At 40.3% G+C, this 18,877-nt stretch overlaps 1 protein-coding gene across 1 annotated transcript in view; it reads left to right on the forward strand.

The window, feature by feature from the left end:
- Positions 1-3,570: 3,570 nt before the first annotated feature.
- itpkb (inositol-trisphosphate 3-kinase B) overlaps positions 3,571-18,877 on the forward strand; it is a 29,123-nt gene continuing 13,816 nt past the window's right edge. The window contains exons 1-5 of the mRNA XM_063496197.1: positions 3,571-4,011; positions 7,984-8,155; positions 8,507-8,657; positions 9,013-9,297; positions 10,335-11,258. Of these exons, the coding sequence (XP_063352267.1) occupies positions 8,115-8,155; positions 8,507-8,657; positions 9,013-9,297; positions 10,335-11,258 (1,401 nt within the window). The 5' untranslated portion in view covers positions 3,571-4,011; positions 7,984-8,114. The remainder of the gene's footprint in view (positions 4,012-7,983; positions 8,156-8,506; positions 8,658-9,012; positions 9,298-10,334; positions 11,259-18,877) is intronic.

The following is an 18,877-nucleotide window of genomic DNA, read 5'->3' on the forward strand; positions in this document are numbered from 1 at the left end:
TGCCAGTGGGTTGTCTCATTGTTGCCACTCTAGTGCATCAGTTGTAAATATCATTTATACCAAAGCATCTGAAACTGATTAACAATCCCTTTGTTACTTAACTGATCAGATCAATACCTCAGAGGTTTAACTGACCTGATGCTATACTCTGATTAAAAAGTGTTCCTTTCATTTTGTATTTTTTTATTTTTTGAGCACTGTATGTACTCTTTACAGCCTAAGTCTGCTCCCATTTTGCAGATTACTTACACACCACAAGAGGGCAGCACCTACTCTTTTATCACCAGTGTCACCTCTGACTTCATGTGGGATGAGAGAAGCTCTTTTACTATTGCTAGCCAAGTGTGAAAACAAAGCAGACCTAAAAGCTTGAAAAACATAGCCATGTTTTGGAAAGATGACTATTGTCCTTAACTAAATGCATTTATCTATGATGACACATTGTTTCCTCAAATGGAAACACGTTGGACTTGTTTGGGTTTTTCATTCTTCTGCACTCTACACAAAGTCCCACTTAAGCCTTCCTGGAAAAAATGTGAAATATTTCAAGCATTTCATACCAGGACAAGACTAGGATTAGGATAAGAAACCTGTCTAACCACAGTTTGATACTGTAACCAATTATCTCCATATGACACCCTAACCAACATTAACGTTTTCATACTACGCCCCTGTGATAAGAAAAAATGTTTAAAATTCTTGTACCTGACATCTGATTGTACTGATTGAAATCTATGTGTTGATGAACATCTTAGGAAGTTAATATGGAGCTTTGTTTTCACTTGGTTCAAGCTCAAGGCCAAATTATAGCAAAGAAGATAAAAACACAGCACAGCATTTTCCACCTCGCCCTGCATATTCCAACTAAGGCAAGGTTAAACTGTAACTGGAAAAACTGGCAACAAACTGATGAGCTATTGAAATACTACAGCTACTGAGCCTTTATACTGATGGCTATCTACAGTACATAGTTTTGTAGAGGTGTGTCAGTCCTGATGAAATTCACAATCAGAGCAGGACTCCCGATGAAACTGCCAAGCTGCTTGTTATCAGGATCTCAACCCCTGATTAAAAACAACAACAAAACAATCTGGACAAAGCAACATCTACTGCTGAAGGCCCATCCACATGCGACTTGTTGTTTAAAGTACAGATACTGCTGATCCTCTGGGCTACACATTCCTTCTACGGCATGGCAACATTAACTTCTGTATCAAACATAATGAGATATTTCTTAATTAACTGATTTTTTAATGTCTTGGTGAACTAAACTCTCGTGCTACCTCGGTCACTCACGGCGCTGCTGTATTGTCCTCTGTGGTTGGAGAATTCATTTTACTGCTCTTGCATCACCGGCCACATTCAAATCAACAATTTCCAGCACGACTCTTTATCCTGGCATCCAAACAGAGAGTAAACAGATTCACAATAGGCACAGAAACAACCCCGTACATCCAAACAACTTCATCATCCCCTTTTTAACTGTTGCTACATTTCTAATAATGTAGCATGTGAGCACAACGAGTACAATGTTCATTAGATGAGATGGACTGATGAAGGGTCAGCTTGAGCTGCATAGGTGTTTCTCACTTACGTTGCGTGATTACACCTGTTCTCATGGTGTATTCCCGCTTGTCCTCAATTGACAGGTTCCTGCCTCTCCTGCTGGCTATTTTTCACCTGTTTGGGTGGGACAATTTACATAACTATAGCTATATATCATCACATATATAGGCTTTTTAAGTTCCAGGCAGTTCCAGGTAACTAATGATAATTATTACTGAGAACACACATGTGGATGTGCAGGGCCTTTTGTTTTTAAATTTGTATTAATACATTTCAAAGAGGCTGCAAAAATGTTAGCACGCCCTACACAGTTTTCATTTACACCCATTCTGTGTGCCGGCTTTGATCGTGCTTGTAATGCAATTATGTACTTTGGCAGTTTCATTTGTATTGTGTACAGGCTGTGGGGGAAGGCACAAATAATTACTCTTGATTACCTGGGTGTTATTTTGAAACAAGTCTGATTCATCTGAGTATAAAGTTCAGTTTAATCTATATTCCACTGCTATAGAAGTGCGCATCTAACAGACAAGATTAGCAATGCCCTCCCTGATCACATACATATACATTCACTGACTACTTATTAGGTACACCTGTTAAACTGTTTGGTAATGCAAATATTTAGTCAGCCAATCCCACAGCAGCGACTCAATGCATTTAGGCACGTTGACATGGGGCAGACGAGCTGCTGAAGTTCAAACTGAGCATCACAGTGGGGATAAAAGATGATTTAAATGGTTTTGATTGTGTCGGATGAGTTAATCTGAGTATTTCATGATGAAAATGCCTCATTGATACAAGAGAGGTCAGAAGGGAAAGGTCAGGCTGCTTCAAATAACCAGTGGTTACAATCAAGGTATGCAGAAGAGCATCTCTGAACACACAACATTTTGAACCTTGAAACAGATGGACAACAGCAGCAGAAGACCACACCGGGTGCCTCTCCTGTTCGATGAGTCTTGAAATCTGCAGCAACAATCAGATAGTTGGGTCAGAATTTGGCATAAACAACATTAAAGCATGGATCCATCCTGGGTTGTATCACCGCTTCAGTGTGCTGCTGCTGGTGTATTAGTGTGGGAGATATTTTCTTGACACACTTAGTACCAACTGAGCATCATTTAAACACCACAGCCTGCCTGAGTATTGTTGCTTTATGACCACAGTGTAACCAGTTTCTGATGCCTACTGTCACTAAGCTCATATTGTACTTTCACAGTGCTTCCACAATTACTACACCTCAGTCCAGTAGAGGACCTTTGGGATGTGGTGGAATGGGAGCAGGCACTGTGTCATGCTACCATGTCAATATGGATCAAAATCTCCGAAGAATGTTTTCAGAACACTGTTGCATCTTTGCTATGAAGAAATGAGGCAGTTCTGAAGGCAATTCTAAGGGTTTACAACCCGGTGTACCTAATAAAGTGCCCAGCTTTAATAAAGTATCATTACCATAGTTTCGTAAAAAACGGGTAGTAACACTAAAGGCCATATTATAATAATAGTACACTCTGATCAGGGTAATTCTGTCTGTGAATTGCAGCTAATTTTAGCTAGCCTACACATTTCACTAACAATATTGCCTGCTTTAATAACCACAAAACACTGGATTCCTAAATACTGCAGGCTACCTGCTTTGCTTGCGCAGTCATGCATGTCCTTAATCACTGTCAAGCCAAATAAAGCTAATTTGAATTAGATGGAAGAACCTACAAGATAACGACGACAGCCACGGTGTCAGCAGTATCTCACTTTTAACTCGAACCCACCGCTACTGCTACTTTTAATTAACTTTCAGCACGCGCGCTTGTGCGTGTTTATACGAGGGGTTCCCCGCAGTAGTGCACGTGCGTCCACAAAGCGAGAGAACACGGCTCGCGTTCGGCTTTTCAGTTTTTAGCCCTGCAGTGAACCGAGAGAGAGAGAGAGAGGGGGGGGGAGAGAGAGAGGAGAGAGAGATACTCCGTGGTTGCTTCCGGCTTCAAGCACTCAGACAAACAGCGCTTTACTACGAGCAGCGAGGTGTCGAGCAACACATGACAACAGAAACCTCACCAGAAAGTGCTTATCCTGAGAGCAAAGCCGTGACGGGAATTCAACTGGACCGACTCTGAAATGCTTTAAAGTCTTCTTCACCAACAACCAGATGCTCACAGAAGAAAGGGACATTTAAAGTTTTTTTCTTCTGTTGAAGAGGGTTTTTTAAATTGTTTTTTTGTTTTTTTTTGGTGAAAAGGCGTTTGCGTCGAAGTTGGTTCATGGAAAAAAAGTCAAACCGCACGAGACAGGAGTAGAGACTGGTGCTGCCTTTGTGCGTTTGCTGTTGCGAGTGTCACACTCAGAGACAGCGAAGACTCATCATCGAGATATTGCTGCTGGTGATGACCGTAATATCACAGACTGATTAAAGTGTCTCGCAGCAGCTTTGGAGAGGACGGGGCTGAGGTAAGATAACACCGGCATGACCTCCATCACAACAGCACCGTGACTGGATGTAGCTTTATTACAGTTTAATACCAGCACCTCGGTATGGAGAGGTAGCATCCTCTTTGGTGGGCTGAGAGGCCAAGCCAACGTGGGGAAGCTTTCTTCTTTCTTTGCCCTTATTTTGTGTTTTATGCAGCGTCGTGCAGGCTAAAGTTGAGTTTTCAAACCTGGAGTTTTAGAACATTTTGTGGGAGCTGAATCCAGAAATGAACCCAATTATCAAAGCTGAATCATTGCAAATACCTTAACTAATCGCTTTGGACTAGCCTCCAATGACTGCAAGAGGTAACCATTCATGGAAAACTGAAATACAGCCACTGACTTTAAAAGTGGTTAAAGTCATTTTTTAAATAGACAAAATTCCAAAGTCTTTATAAACAAATTGCTGTGCCTTACATAGGCCAACCTTTAAATTTAATTAACTTTTGCTTCTAAAATAAATCTAGAGCAGACAGATTTTTAAAAAAAAAATATTTCCCTTATATAAATAATTTTATCAACTTGTACGCAGATCCATAATTTGATCGGCTATATAACCCAATAGCTTGTATAATAGTAGATATTACGAGATAAATAATAGCATTAGATTAAACAGTTTATTTCATTACTGATTAATCTGTCTGCCTTCCCTTGAATATTTGCTTGGTGTAAATAATGTCAGATTGTTTTGTCCCACCCAAGAGTCCAAAATCCCACATATTCACTTATCTTTGATGTGTAACAGTCAAATAGCAAATACTGGAGAAGCTGGTAGCAAAAGTTAAATTTTAAGAAATACTTCATTTTTAGAACAATTGCTGATCACTGGAGCTCTGTTTATTTATAATTTTTCCGACTCAAGCCCTTTGAAAATGAGATACTGAGCTCTGCGTGTTCCATCTGCTAGGAGTGTGTGATATGGACACGCTCATCTATCGTTATATGTGCAGTTTTATTTAGAAAACCCATCCATCTGTTGATGTATTGTAAAGAGAAGCTGCTTATGTACTGCTTAATCCTTTTAAACCAGTCACATAAACATTCAAAGTCACTATAAACTGTAGAAGTGTAACATTGCCCAGAATATCCTAATACACAAAGAGAGGTTTTAAAAGGGTAAACACTGCAAAGCTCACAAAGAAACAGATGTCACTGTAATATATCATCTTTTTACCTTTGTTAACCCCATCCTTATAATATCTGCTTGTAAATTCCAAGGAGCGTTCTTCGTCAACATCATCATCATGCTCCACACTTTTTTTTCCCTTCAGCTGCCTTTTTATTAGTGTATTGCATGTAGGTTTATTGCCCACTTGTGTAGGCAAGCGGACAGTTTGAATGCTCGCACAGTCCCACTCAGTGTGTGTGTGTGAGATATTAGGCTGTGCTAAAGCACTGACAACACTCTGAAGTGGTGTAAGTGTGGTAATGCGAGTGTATTGACAACGGAGTTTGTTTAAAGAAATAAAGTATGTTGTAGTGTAGCTGTCAAATTCATTTCTCTTCTGTTGAATGTTGTCTTTCAGGAAATGCCCTGCCCCTTTATTTAGGCCATCGTGGCACAATAGATGCATTTTGCTTTATATATGATCCGACTGATCTCATTTGAAGCACCTTGATCCACTTTATGAAGCGGTCAGTCAGTTGTTTAAGACTTTTTAATTTCTCTCTCTTAGTAACAGTCTAAATTTAAATGGTCCAAGCGGGGCAACAAACCCCACGAAGCTAAATATTCAAAACATTTTGAGTTGTCCTAAAATGGAGATAGATTTTTGGGTTTCAGCTACACATCTGCAAGTGTGAAAATGGTTTTTGATGCCCAGTGCCTTTTCATTACTCCGAGCTGTTTCACGGAAAGTAAATCCACTACTTCTGCATGAGAGGTTCAGAAAAGACAACCAAAATAGCCCGTGAGCACCTCTCTTTCCCCCCTTTCTCTTCCTCCTTTTATCCATCCTGCACTGTCTCCGTGTCTCCCTCTCAGACTTCCCTCATCCCCTGTGGGCCTTTGTGTTGCTTCCACTAAGACTAAAGCACAGACAAGTGATTAAACAGTGTGAAAAAAGTAGGAGTGGTGGTTTTGTGAAGTACTCGAGAGGCGAGACATTCAGATTGTTTTCTGCCTCTATCTAACTGCGTCACAACCCAATGAGGAAATCCCATCTTTACCCCCTGGTTCATAAACTGCTGTCTAACTTAACAGGAATCAAAACTCATGCCAAGGCAGTTTTTGGCAAGGTGGCGAGAACAAGAATCCTGTTATGCTTGGGAGAAGCCAACTTGACTGAAAAGATTTGAAAAGCTCTAGATTGTTAGAGATACAGGCTTCAGCTGGGTGTTCTTACCTGCAAACTAGTTGTTTAGTGTGAAAAATATACAGTGTGTTTCTGTCTCTTTTAAGCTATGTTATCTGGGCTGCACACATTCCATTTCACTGTTGCTAAAATATCTTGCTCAGCTGCAGAAGGAAAAACACTTAATATCTACACTCATTCATCTGTCTCGCTTGAAGCTGAGCATTTGAAATTTAAAGTATGATGTTGAATCAAATTGAAACAAAGTAGGAGCCACTGAGAAATTAGATGTTTTTGAAAGCGCTGCGCAGTTGACCACTCCAAATTAAACACTTCTGTTGCACAGTATTTGCATGGCTTTTTTTCACTGCGGGACATGGAACTACAAGCTGTTATGCAGCTTAACTGCATGCATTGAGGTGTATGTGAATGAAACAATATATTATATAAAAGAAAGCTTATTCTGTTCTTGAGTTCAAGGTTAACTGTGAGTTTATATATGCTAAGTCAGTATACTTAGTTGGCTTTGTCAGATGATTTTTACATTAGAAATAAAATAAAGAATTTGTATACAAATCTTCCATTTATTTTTTATGCAAAAAATAAATAAAAATAAACCAGAAGATACACAGTTTCTGCAATATTGTAATGTTTTTATTATTTTTCGAATTTGGCCAATCAGAGTGCAGGACCAAAAACACATGTCAGTGGGTGTGTTGTCTGCAAAAAGAGAAGTACTAATCGGTGACAGCACATTTCTGTGTGTCACATCATGATAATGGGATTTAAATAGGCTGAGCAGAATCAGCAGTAGAATATTGATTTATTTACAATAACATGTTTCTAACAGTTAGTTTAAAATGATATGATTCTTTATAAATCATTTTAAAAAGAAGAGGAACTGAACTCTGGAACACCTTTAATTAATTACTGTCAGGTAATAAGGGGACTATGCACAGGTGTTTTGGATTGTAACACTGACACTATCATTTTAACTATAATTTCTCACTCTCCCACATTCGCTGGTTTATATATCTCCTCAGCTCAGCAATTTTTCTGCAGGCCTCTCCCCTGAAGGAATGTCATGTCATGTTTAGACTGCAGCTCATTTCTCAAATAAGTGTAAGTGCTGCAGCACCGAGAAGAGCAAAACAATAGCGAGAGATTGATTGGGAGGAATTTTGGCAGTTGTGGCGCCGGTCCTTTTATAACAAAGTTGTATACGGTAGCATGAAAACCTGGTGTAAAAAAGATCAGTGCCCTGAAGGATGAGCTGTGGGCTCTGGAATAAATTGGCTTTTCAAATTTTGAAATGAGCACCATAAAAATCTCTGCATTTATGTAACATTGACAGCCAAAACTGCAAATTTTATCCAGTGACTGAAATGTTTTACCTTGTAGCATTTATCCTTCATTTATCTGCTTCACTTTCTCTCTGTTTTTATTTTCCAGTGATGTTTTAAGTTTTGGTTTAACAATATCAGTGCTTTTTGTCCATCACACAGTTACTGATGGAAAATCGGAGCCCCAGTGTTTGTCCTTTTTGGAAAGGGACTTTTATGTACAAAGGATTATGTTAAAGACTGTTTGTTATTTTGATTTTTAGTCATAACAGGGCTTTGACATACTAAACAAACTTCCCTTGACTTTTTTTTAGCGCTGGGTACAGATTTTCTGTGACTATATGCAAAGGAACCGCTGAAAGCTGATCTCCAGACCTCCCTGCAGCTTCAGGGGAGCTTGTCAGATGTGTACCCAGCACTCAAAGCCCCTGGCTTGGCCGCGGGGATGGCAGCCTCTGCCCTGAACCTAAACGGAGTCATGAACAGGTATGGGATTTGTCAAAAGTCTCATTTGCCTTTAACTGTTGAGAGAATACACAGATTTCCTGGAAAGTTTTCGCATGGGAATTGTATACTTTAAACATATTTGGCTGCTGATGTAGCCGTTAAACCAGACCAACAGGATTTCTTTTTTTGTTTGTACTCCATTAGAGAGCAATTAATAACTTTAAGGGACACATACTTTATGGGCATGCTGTCAATGAATGTCCTCTTTATTTCAAGTCTAGGTTTCACTGATGTGTCCTATTTAGTTACTAATATAATTACACCCTATTGAAGCACGTTAACCTAAAAATAAACCCTCTCTTATTGTCTCTCCACATCACATCTCCACAGTGGTAATCAGTTTCACACCCAGCCAGGCTCCTCTAGTGCCAGCTCTCGAGCCCGAATCACACCAGCTGCCCGACCTGTGCTGCCAGTTCCAGATCGGAGCACCTACTGCCAGTTACTGGGAGGAGGTCTCTACAGCCCAACAAGTCCCCAGGTAGCCTGTTCATCACATCCACCAAAATCTGAAGAGACTGTTCATGTATTTTCCAACTTTTTCTAGTAGATTATTGTCTAGACAAAAGCACTAGAGCAATAGTAAAACACCTTGAAAGCTAATGCCAGTAAGATAGATAATAGTGGTATGCAACTGAGATTAATTTAATTAGCTCACTGAAACTACACTAGGTTTTACCTTGATGCTACAATTTCCACTCGTTGTAGTTCAGTATGGGAATGCAAAATAGAAACTGCTTAGATTATTTATCTTTTATATATTGTACAGCTCATATTGTTTTACATTTCCTGTTAGTAAATCCCATGTTGTTTTATTTTGTATTTTTTCCTTTTAGACAAGCCCTCGTGGCTTGGGTCAAACCTTTATCTTCCCTTCTACACCCTTGCGCTCCCCTAGCCCCACACCTCGCGCTCGCTCCCCCTCACCGCGAAGCCCGGAGCTCCTAGGAGTCAATGTGGGCCAGCGAGTCCGACGCCTGAGCTCACCTGGCGGTGAAGATAGAGGGGACGAAGACGGCCACGAGGAGAGGGGACGAGAGACGGGAGGAGGAGAGAAGCGAGAGGAGAGGAGACGCCAAGCGCAGCTGCTGCAGATCCACAGAGAGCTGCAGAACGTTGAGGTGATCAGACCTGTGCTTTTCAATAGTGTCCATCCTCATTCTCAGCATGTTTTATCAGCTTTTTAAAAATACTTGCTACATCTACCACCATTTCTGTCTGGATCCAAAAAATGCAGTTATGCGACAAAGCAATGAATTAAAAATAGAAGGATCTCCTGGTTTAATTTGATTTGCTGGGGCAGTCATGTCAATGCCACCATAGCTACTCTTACACAGCTGTAGGTGATGACGGTGAAAAGTAAAAGGTAGGCCACATGCATTTTCAGCTGTTTCTTTCTGTGTTTTTATGTATATAGAAAAGCTGTCTACATGTCATTCAGTAAAACAGTTGCAGGATTATCGTCAGGTCTTCCTGAAAACAGAAGTTGCAAAACTTAGTGGGATTTACTAAAACAAATACAGCTTTTATGTAATATAATCCACTTCCCTGTAAGACTTTTATTGGTTTTCATCATGCATAAACTATTAAAGAAAATAGGCACTCTATAATATGTTGAAGCTTGTGAGTTAACTCAACTTGGCTTCTTTAGAGGTTGCTGTGCACTGAATAAACAAAAGAGGGACCAGAATTAGATTTCTTTCAGTTTGATTTCAATACAAATTTAACAAAAGTACTTTTGTTGGTTTAAATTCATCCTGACATTTATGCTCCCTTACCCTCTTTCTCCTTATTCTTACTGAGGGGAATGCCAACATACTTTAGAACTGACTGTGAAACTGCAGACAGTCACACACTGAAGTTGTAGCGTGCCAGTGGCCCATTTTTCAAGTACTCTGTTTAATGCCAGGCAATGGAAAATTTGAGCGCCGTGGGTCATTCCTGCTGTGTTTTCTTAATATTGGTGTTTTTTGTTATGATATTTTTTCAAATACTTCTTCTCTGTTAATTTTTCTGACATTTTCTAAAGCTCTGCTACACCTGTGAAATCCTAAACTATTTAAACCAAATATTGAAAACATAAATATGCATCAAAGCATAATTCTCTGCAGTAAGACCAAGAAAATCAAACCGTAGTTTCAATGTTCTCTCTGTGCAGGTGAGGGGAAAAGTTGGCATTTTTGAGGCCCACATTTCCGGGATCCGTGCCCAGGTACTTAATAGTGAGCTCCAGCGCAGCCCTCGGTCTCCCAGACGAGTGACTCAACAAACTCCTTCTGATCCCGGCAAAGGAAACACAGCTCTGGATCACCTAATGACCCACCCACAAGAAATTAAAGCCTCCTCTGTTGTCCAAAATGGGAGAGAAAGGGATGAAGAAACAAAGGAAGGAGAAAGAAGCGAAGGAGGAAAGAGTGATGGTGAGAGGGACAGCAGCCGCACTAAATCAAATACAGACAACAAGACACTGATTAAAGAAAATGACTGCCTTTCAGAAACATTAAAGCAAACTCCCTGTTTAGACGGACTGTTTGATAAAGGTTTTCTTGAGACATTTGATAAAGATCGAATGACAGACACAGAGAAAAAAGAGGGAGAAGTACTGAGGGACATGGAAGCAGAGAGCAAGCAACTGTTTGGAGATGAAAGAGATCTGATGGATCAGAAAGAGGACCTGTTGTGTGCTAAAATGCTGCTCCAGCCAGAAGGACACACGTTGGAGGTTAATCCTGAAAGGTCCCAGGCACAAAGCAGCGAGACCACCCCTTGTTTGCTCGACATGACCGAGCACACCTCAAACCACTCTTCCATCCCTGCCGTCATAGTAACTGACCACGGTTTGGAAAACCAGCCTCAAACTTCTGAAGGCTCCTGCTCAGACCAGGGGCGAAGCTGCTCGCCTAGCCCCAGTTCTAGCCCCGTACCAAACTCCACTCGTTCTCTCAGGAAGCTGTCATCGTCCTCTGCCTCCTCAGCCGGTTTCTCTTCTTCGTGGGAGGAGTCGGAGGAGGATATTTCCAGTGATACGGAGAAAGGAGAACAGCTTCTCAACCCTGCATTCCTCAGTTCTCAACAGAAAGCAGTAAGTGGATTCAAAATCTGAGATTTGAGCTTGTTTGTCACTTTATCTACAACCTGCTGGCTATTCAGTGGATTTAATTGGAAACTTCCAATAAGATTGTCGCATGAAATGCACACAGGAAATGTCAGGGATGGGTTCTCCTTGAAAGCTAGGGGACAGAAAAGAATGTTCTTCCTCTTAAAGAACCAACTTACTTACAGCCATATCACAATTAATACAAGTGGCGTCATCATTTTAATGACTTTCCAACCATTCAGAGGCTCGCTGGTTTTGGTTATTTGAAGCATGCTTCAAAGAGCTTGAGTTTCCTAGCTAATGCATCATAATGGAACAAACATCTTGAGTGCTAAAATTGAAGTGTGATCTGTGAACTGAAGGTCTGACCACAGAGATTGTCCATTCATGTAGTGCTGCATGAAGCTGTGCTATTATAAAGCGCAAAAAGAAACCAAAAGACTTGCCTGGCATGTTGTAAGATGGTGTTGTAAGTTTATGGAAGTTATGTTGTTGACCTCACAGTGGAGTATGATCTTAACTAGCTCATAACCACAGCATTCTTTCATGTCAGGGTCTCACAACCATTCCCGTTGGATGAGCTAAGCTGGAAAGTCTGCATTTTTCTCAAGCAACTATATATAGCTATATCAGTAAGTGATGATGACAAAAAATGAAAAACTTACTGATGAGGAGGAAAGGATACTGTAGGATGTAGGATTATGAACTGTGGACTGACAAACAGCAGCTGGCGGTGTAGTTGTAGCATGCCAAACTTTGTTGAGAAAATGTAGGAAAAATGTAGTATCCCCCCGCCCTCGGTTTCTTACTTTTGTTGAGAGTAAATGGTTTGCAATGGCGCTAATTCTGCACACCTTTCTTTTAGAAGAAATGTGCTCTCATAGCGCAGATTGTCTTTGAACTTTGCTTTTGAAACGAAGTTGCTGTTAAAGCGTCATGTGTGGTCAGCTTCACTCCCATCAGACTTACAGATGTTTGGGGTTGGCGCCGCTTTGGCTTTAGGCTAATTAAAACTTGTTCAGCAACAATTATTGTGGTCAGAGTCGACAATTTCTGATTAGCTCCATTGTTGCTTTCTTTTCTTCACCCTGTTTCTGCTTGCCCCCTCACACACACATGACACACACACACTGTAATAGACGAGAAACTATGAAAGAAACTGGCACAGTCATTAAGGATTACAGAATGAGAACAAAGACTCGTAGTTTGCTGACAAGTTCAAACAAATTAGGTAAATAACTATAAATAAAAGAAATAACTATTTTGTCCCTTTTTGGCTTCTTGCAGGGGAGCAGAGTTTTTTTTAAATCAGGTTAAGCACAGAATTTTAAGTTGTGTGAATAACATGAACATTTCATTAAAAAAATTTGACAATATTGGAAAAGCTAAAGTTTTTGTAACATTTTTGATAAATGACTGTCACTAATAAATAATGAGACTGTATCAACAAAGAAAATCTCAAAATATTTTTAAGCCATACCAGGAGTAGCACTGTGGTAATGCTGGGTGTATCTATTGGTCTGCTTTTATTGTTGTTTTCTTTTGTTTTTGTTTTTGTTTTGTTTTTCAGATCAAGCATCAAGCTGGTTGTTGTGAAATTTTTCCAGATTTGAGACTTTAGTAAAATAAATACAGTCCTTTGTATGAATGGAATGCTTATGTGTCAAAGTAAACACTGTAAGCATACTACTTTTTTAATATTAGCATGTGAGCATCTGCTCCACCGTGTAGTTTCCTTTTCCTTTTTTTTAATGGAAGTCCAACAGGTTACGAAACACTAAACCTGCTGATGTGATGTTGTAACTTATCTTTTCCTGGAAGGAGTTTGTCTCTGCGAGACTCTCTGTTACCAACTCTCCTGAAAAATGATGCTTATCGTAAACAATCACTGCGTACACCGATCACCATCGGCTCCCACCGAATGATGCAATCACTACATTCACAATACAGTAACAGAAAAAATGGCACATTGGATCAGCGTTAGTCATCAAAAGAAGAAAACATCATCATTGCTGACTGTGCATTTGGCTTCACACAAAGGCAACTTTATAACTCTGGTGTTGCAGTGCAATTAAAATATGCCTATATGAAAGCAAAGGGGCCCACGTGTGCGACCTTAAACCAGAAGCCTCTCATTGTATAGCTCATTTTGTGTTACTCTGTGCTTCTGTAGCAATTGGCCTGTGCTCGCTGCCTGAGTAATTTTTTGACATTCACGGTAACAAAGCTACCTCTGTGCCCCAACCTGTGTGTGTGTGTGTGTGTGTGGGGGGGGGGGGGGGGGGGGGGGGGGGACGGGTGAGAGATAGAACGAGGGAAAGCTGGAGAAGTTGCTAGTCACACACACTTAGGCTTTTCCTGCACTTGGATGCAGTTCAGAGAGGAGGCTGAGGCCTGATTGGGTATGTAGTGTGTGTGTAGGTGGGTGGGCGGATGTGTTTTTATTTGTAGCCAGCAAAGGTTCACAAGGCCATCTCACTTCTGCTTTGAAACACGACTTAACGAAGGATTGTATAACTGATTTTAATGTTTCTTACACAGTGTGCCAGTCCCAGAGCTGGCTCTTGTTTAGCACTTAATAAGTGCTAAAAAATCGGTTTCTGGCTTTCAGAAAGAAGTGCTTATATTAAAAACAGAAACAGCAACAGAAAAACTACTGAAATATTCAGTGTATAGCCATATAACCGCATGAAATCGATGAGATGGTAGATTGACCAAAGATTTTTCACTTGCAAATGCGTTCTTTTTTCTTGCATATTTAACGAATGACCCCACCCGAAACCAATATCCTAGCTCTCACCAGCCGACTCGCATTACAAACGATTTGTTTAAGTGATCTTGGCTTATGGATTTGAATATTGTTTGTATTGTTCTTTGCATATTTCCGGTCATTGTTTTTGGTTTTATCCAGACAGAGAAAGAGACAGAAGCTCTTCATGGCGCAGATATGTCAAACGTGTGGGTTATTCATGTTTTTGTCACAGTTCCTGATCCGTACAGTTTTAAGGAAACCTGGTGAGTGTGTGCAAGAGGCAAACGTGCAGAAACACATAAAGCATGCTCGCTTGTGTGGGAGGTATGTAGGAGAGAGGAGAGGGAGAGAGAGAGAAGAGGAGTGATACTGTGAGAATAAGAAAGAACGAAAAACAAAGTGAGCTCGACAGTAAAACTGGCAGAGAGACAGAGCAGAAAAAAAGGGCACGAGAGGAAAAGTTGTACAAAGTGTACTGCATATTAGCCATGTTGTTTTCAGCTGGCTTTACAGGGAAAATAGTTTTTAGCCTTCTTCTTCTAATGGCAGCTTGGTGCAGGGATACACATTGTGTGGCATTTTCCAAAGGAAACGACACTGCACGGATATTGTTTGGGGATATTATTAATAAAGGATTTGAAACCCTAATAGGAAATTCATAGATTCAGAGTTAAATGTAGCACCAGCACTGCTATATCTACAAAAAGAGATTGTTTTAAATGATAAAATTTCATGCGATCTTTTTAAAAATGAAAGTTTGTGTGTGACACAAATGTGCTCCCCTTGAATAGATTAACCCCAGATAAAGTTTATGCTCTGTATTCAAATGTAGCTGCATTTGTTTTCTTCACCACTGAATTCACCTTTGTTTTCATTAATACGTGCTTCTGCTGTTAGCTTTAGGATTATATGAAGTCAGTTCACGCTTAACTGGTAGGGGTTGGAATCTGAACAGAGCCATATATAGATACTGTTTGGCTGATCTTTTCACTGGTGGGCATCTCTCCAAGGTTAGAAGACACACACTGCAGGCGCTGCCAGCGTTGCCATAGCTTTACTTAACTTCTCACAAAAGGACACCTGCCATAGATTGGCATCAGCACCTTTTTTCTTTCTGTAAGATTTCAGTTGAGCTCTGTGGAATAAAAAATTAAGCCAGCAGTGACTTAGTTTGGGTGACAGTCAGTCGTTTGCTTCCCTTTAAAAATCCACATTAGAGTCGTTTAAACCTAAACAGATCTTGATAGACTTGCATGTAAGTGAAAACTAACTACTTTGGTCAAATAGCGTTAAACTGAAATTGTGTGCATCAGTAAGAATCATGGCATCGATTTAGACACCGGTTCAAATGGTCCTAATGATCGATTTAATGAAAATATGAACTTGATATTACAACAGCTACAGAAAAGTAAAACCCTGCTATTTTGGTCAGGGTAAAAGTTAAATATTTACATTGTTTATTAATCATTAAACATTTTGAATGTTCCTGCTTCTAAAAGTTAAGATTTTCAGCCATCTTTGATATCACAACAAAATTAAAAAAATACTGTTTGGCTGTTTGGAGTGTAATTTCACTCTTTTGTTTTTCTTTTCTTAAATGGAAAGCAGCTTCATTGTTAGTGGCAGGCCTAAAAACATTTACCAGTCCACAGCTTTAAATTGCCGGTTATTCTGAGAGTAAGATGGCAGATAAACTATGCAGCATGTTGCCGTGTTTACTGTTACTGTGAAGTTTTAAAGTTTGGGCGTCTTTTGTTTTTCACAGCTGTATTTAAATTTGCAAAATTACCTTTGACACACACAAATTTTTTTCCCATTTTTTAATAAAATAGGAGCTTCAGTTTTGTTAAAGCTGTAGAGAACACTCCAGCCTCAGCTTCTGTAAAGCCTGATGTAAGACACTAAAGTTAAGTGGAGCAGAAGCTACAGCGGAACGGAAGTGGGGCAGGACTTATGAAAGTCACACTTTAAATGATGCAGACAGTGTGTTGTCACTCATGGTGCGTATTTACGCTCTGTAAAGCTCTGAATGCATCATATTTTTTACCACAGTCCTCATTTGCTGAAAAGGTGTAGCAATTAAACAGATCAATTATGCAAACAAACATGTCTTTTTGAATGAAGACTACGCCCATGCTGCTGTATCTGTAAACTGTTAAACACACACACAGATACAGCTATACACACACATGTACGTGCACTGATGCTATAATCGACACACCCTCTGTACACACTACACACTGCAAATTCTTCTGGCTGACACTAGCTGTACATACTTTTCATGCAACACTGTGCACTCTTTTTTTTTTCTTCACAAGCCTAACTTAAACTAACTTTAACTTGATGCTTTAAAGTGCTGTCACACTCTGACCCAAACATTAATTTTTCCCATGCTTGGTTAATCCAACCTTGAATCTAAACTCACTCCCAATACCAAAAAACAAAAACCCTAAACTTTTGTTTTTATGTGTTGGACTGCACTGAAAGAAAATTCATTTCTGTGTCCACAACTGTAACTCAATTTGATTGGCACACACACATACTGAACCACACACACACACACACACACACACACAGTGTTTGTACTGCAGTGGAAAATCTTCACTACCACGGCGGCAAGTTTCCTAGCAACCCTGTGACGTCAAACCGAGTTTCCCTCTCACAGCTGTACTGTGTGTGTGTGTGTGTGTGTGTGTGTGTGTGTGTGTGTGTGTGTGTGTGTGTGTGTGTGTGTGTGTGTCTGTTTGGCAGAGACTGTAAGTTTGGTGTGTGCTGCAGAATGCCTGCCTGGTTAAGTCTGAGAGGGGAAACACCGGTCAATTCTTTATTTGGAGCTTTTTGTGCAAGTGAAAGAGCATGCATGTGCAGACTTGATTTGCTCCAGGCAGTGGAGGAGAGGTCAGACTCCTCTTAACGATGCTGACATTTGGGCTTAGAGCGTTATCGTCAACTTTGGATAGCAGCACACTGGGGAACCCCTGCTGGTTGTGACACATGATTAGAAAAGGGATGTAGAGCACACCTCATAAAGGAGTACTTGTAGATTTGATACTTGCATACAAACCATGTTTTCATAAGCAAACTGAAAACCAAAAGAAAAAAAACCATTTTGAGGTGTTTCACAGTGAAGCCTAGATCTAGAGTCAGATATGCTTTTTAATGTTCCATACTGACCTCAATTTGGAAATAAGTCTCCTTATCTGACTGCAGCATTCAGTTACAACACAGCTGAACAGCATCAAGCCTTTCTTTTTTCTTTTAGGTGTCCCTTTTTCTCGCCTTTGTCTCACTGTCAGTTTTGCAAAGCTGTTGTTCCACTGGCCAGCCTCGGTTGCTAAGATATTTATCATGCTCTCTCCAAGCATGTTGTTTTGCCTGCATCACACTCTGAGCAGTTTAATTTTGTGAGTGTGATTGTGGTGTTTGTGTGTGTCTGTGTGTGCCTCTAAAGTTTGCAGACTCAGACAGCTAGAGTGTTTGTATCTGCAGGGGACCTTGTGGTGAGCGATATCAGGCTTGTTATTTCCTCAGTGCCTCTCCGTTGAAAACATCAGCATGCATCAGTGTTTCCCCTGCTTCTTCACGTTACACATTTGTAACCCAGAGTCACCCTTTGCCCCCAAGGCTTTTTTTAAAATCACTCTCCACCCTTCTTTCTGTACTCCCTGCATGCAAATGAGTGATATCTGGTTGCCTTATATAACCTTGGGCCTCCTGATCGAGACGAAAATATCAAATTTCCACGTCATCTATGCGTATGGTTTGCAACAACAATTGTTTTAATACTGCGTGTAATAATTTTCCAGCTGTAGAATCTATAGGAGTCACTCGCCTAATGCAAATTTTGCACAAGAGCATATCTGCACGCATGTGCTGAGGAACGTGATGCACATTTTGTAGGCATGATAATCAAGAGGCCAATAAAACGTCCGTGCGTTTACAGAGGGCAAGGCCATTTTTTTCTGTCTCTTTTTGTTTGTAGTCAGCGGCGGATGTGGAAAATACTGTCGCTGAGGCAAGCGGCAACCCCCCCACTTCCTGTCTGCAAGAAGTTCCTTCGCTTACCATTTCCCCTCTCTCTCTCTCTCTCTGTGTGTCTCTTTCTTTCTGTCTCTCTCAATGGAAACTTCACTAGTTCTCCCTCTCTCCCCTTGTCATCCAGCTGGTCTGGGGACAGGAGATAGGAGAGCAAGTGAGAAGAAGATGAGAGTGTTGACTCTCAGGGAGGTTTTTGAGCAGAGAGGGTAGCATTTGGCAAGCAGCACACATCTTCATTTTCCTTATTTTTTTTAAATGCAAACTTAAACAAATTAAGTGCAAACATAAGTACTTTTTCAAACAGCCAGAGGCAAGCATGGGAACACTTGGAAACTCATAGCAAACCCATAGGTTGTGTTTAATAACACGGGTGTAACAATGTGCACAGTTTGTTTTGGTTTATTGCATCTCAGGCTTTGGTGTAATACATAGGCCAAATTTAGCATCTATAGCTAAATTCATTATTTAACACAACAAACTGCTTATAAAACATGAGTGGAGATTTGGGTGGAATGTAGTGGGAGATGTTTTCTTTGTACCAGTATCTTTAATCATTTTAAGAACTCAATTAAGCTGTTGTGATGACTCAAGAGATCAGCTCAAGTTTCCCCTTACAGCTCCTGGTTTTATTTAAATTTGGGTAGGAACTTTCCCTTACGGTCATGTATGTCCACAGGATCCATCATTTCCAGCCTTCCCATTGCCAGTTAATTTGCGGTAAAGCATTCATTCACTGCAGTCCCCCATTAACAAAGTTAAGATCTCTGGAAATTGCCGAGCAGCATTTGAACTGGCTGACGCTCATTTAAAGTAA

The sequence above is a fragment of the Pelmatolapia mariae genome, linkage group LG15, assembly GCF_036321145.2.
Source record: "Pelmatolapia mariae isolate MD_Pm_ZW linkage group LG15, Pm_UMD_F_2, whole genome shotgun sequence".
NCBI classification, from domain to species: Eukaryota; Metazoa; Chordata; class Actinopteri; order Cichliformes; family Cichlidae; genus Pelmatolapia; species Pelmatolapia mariae.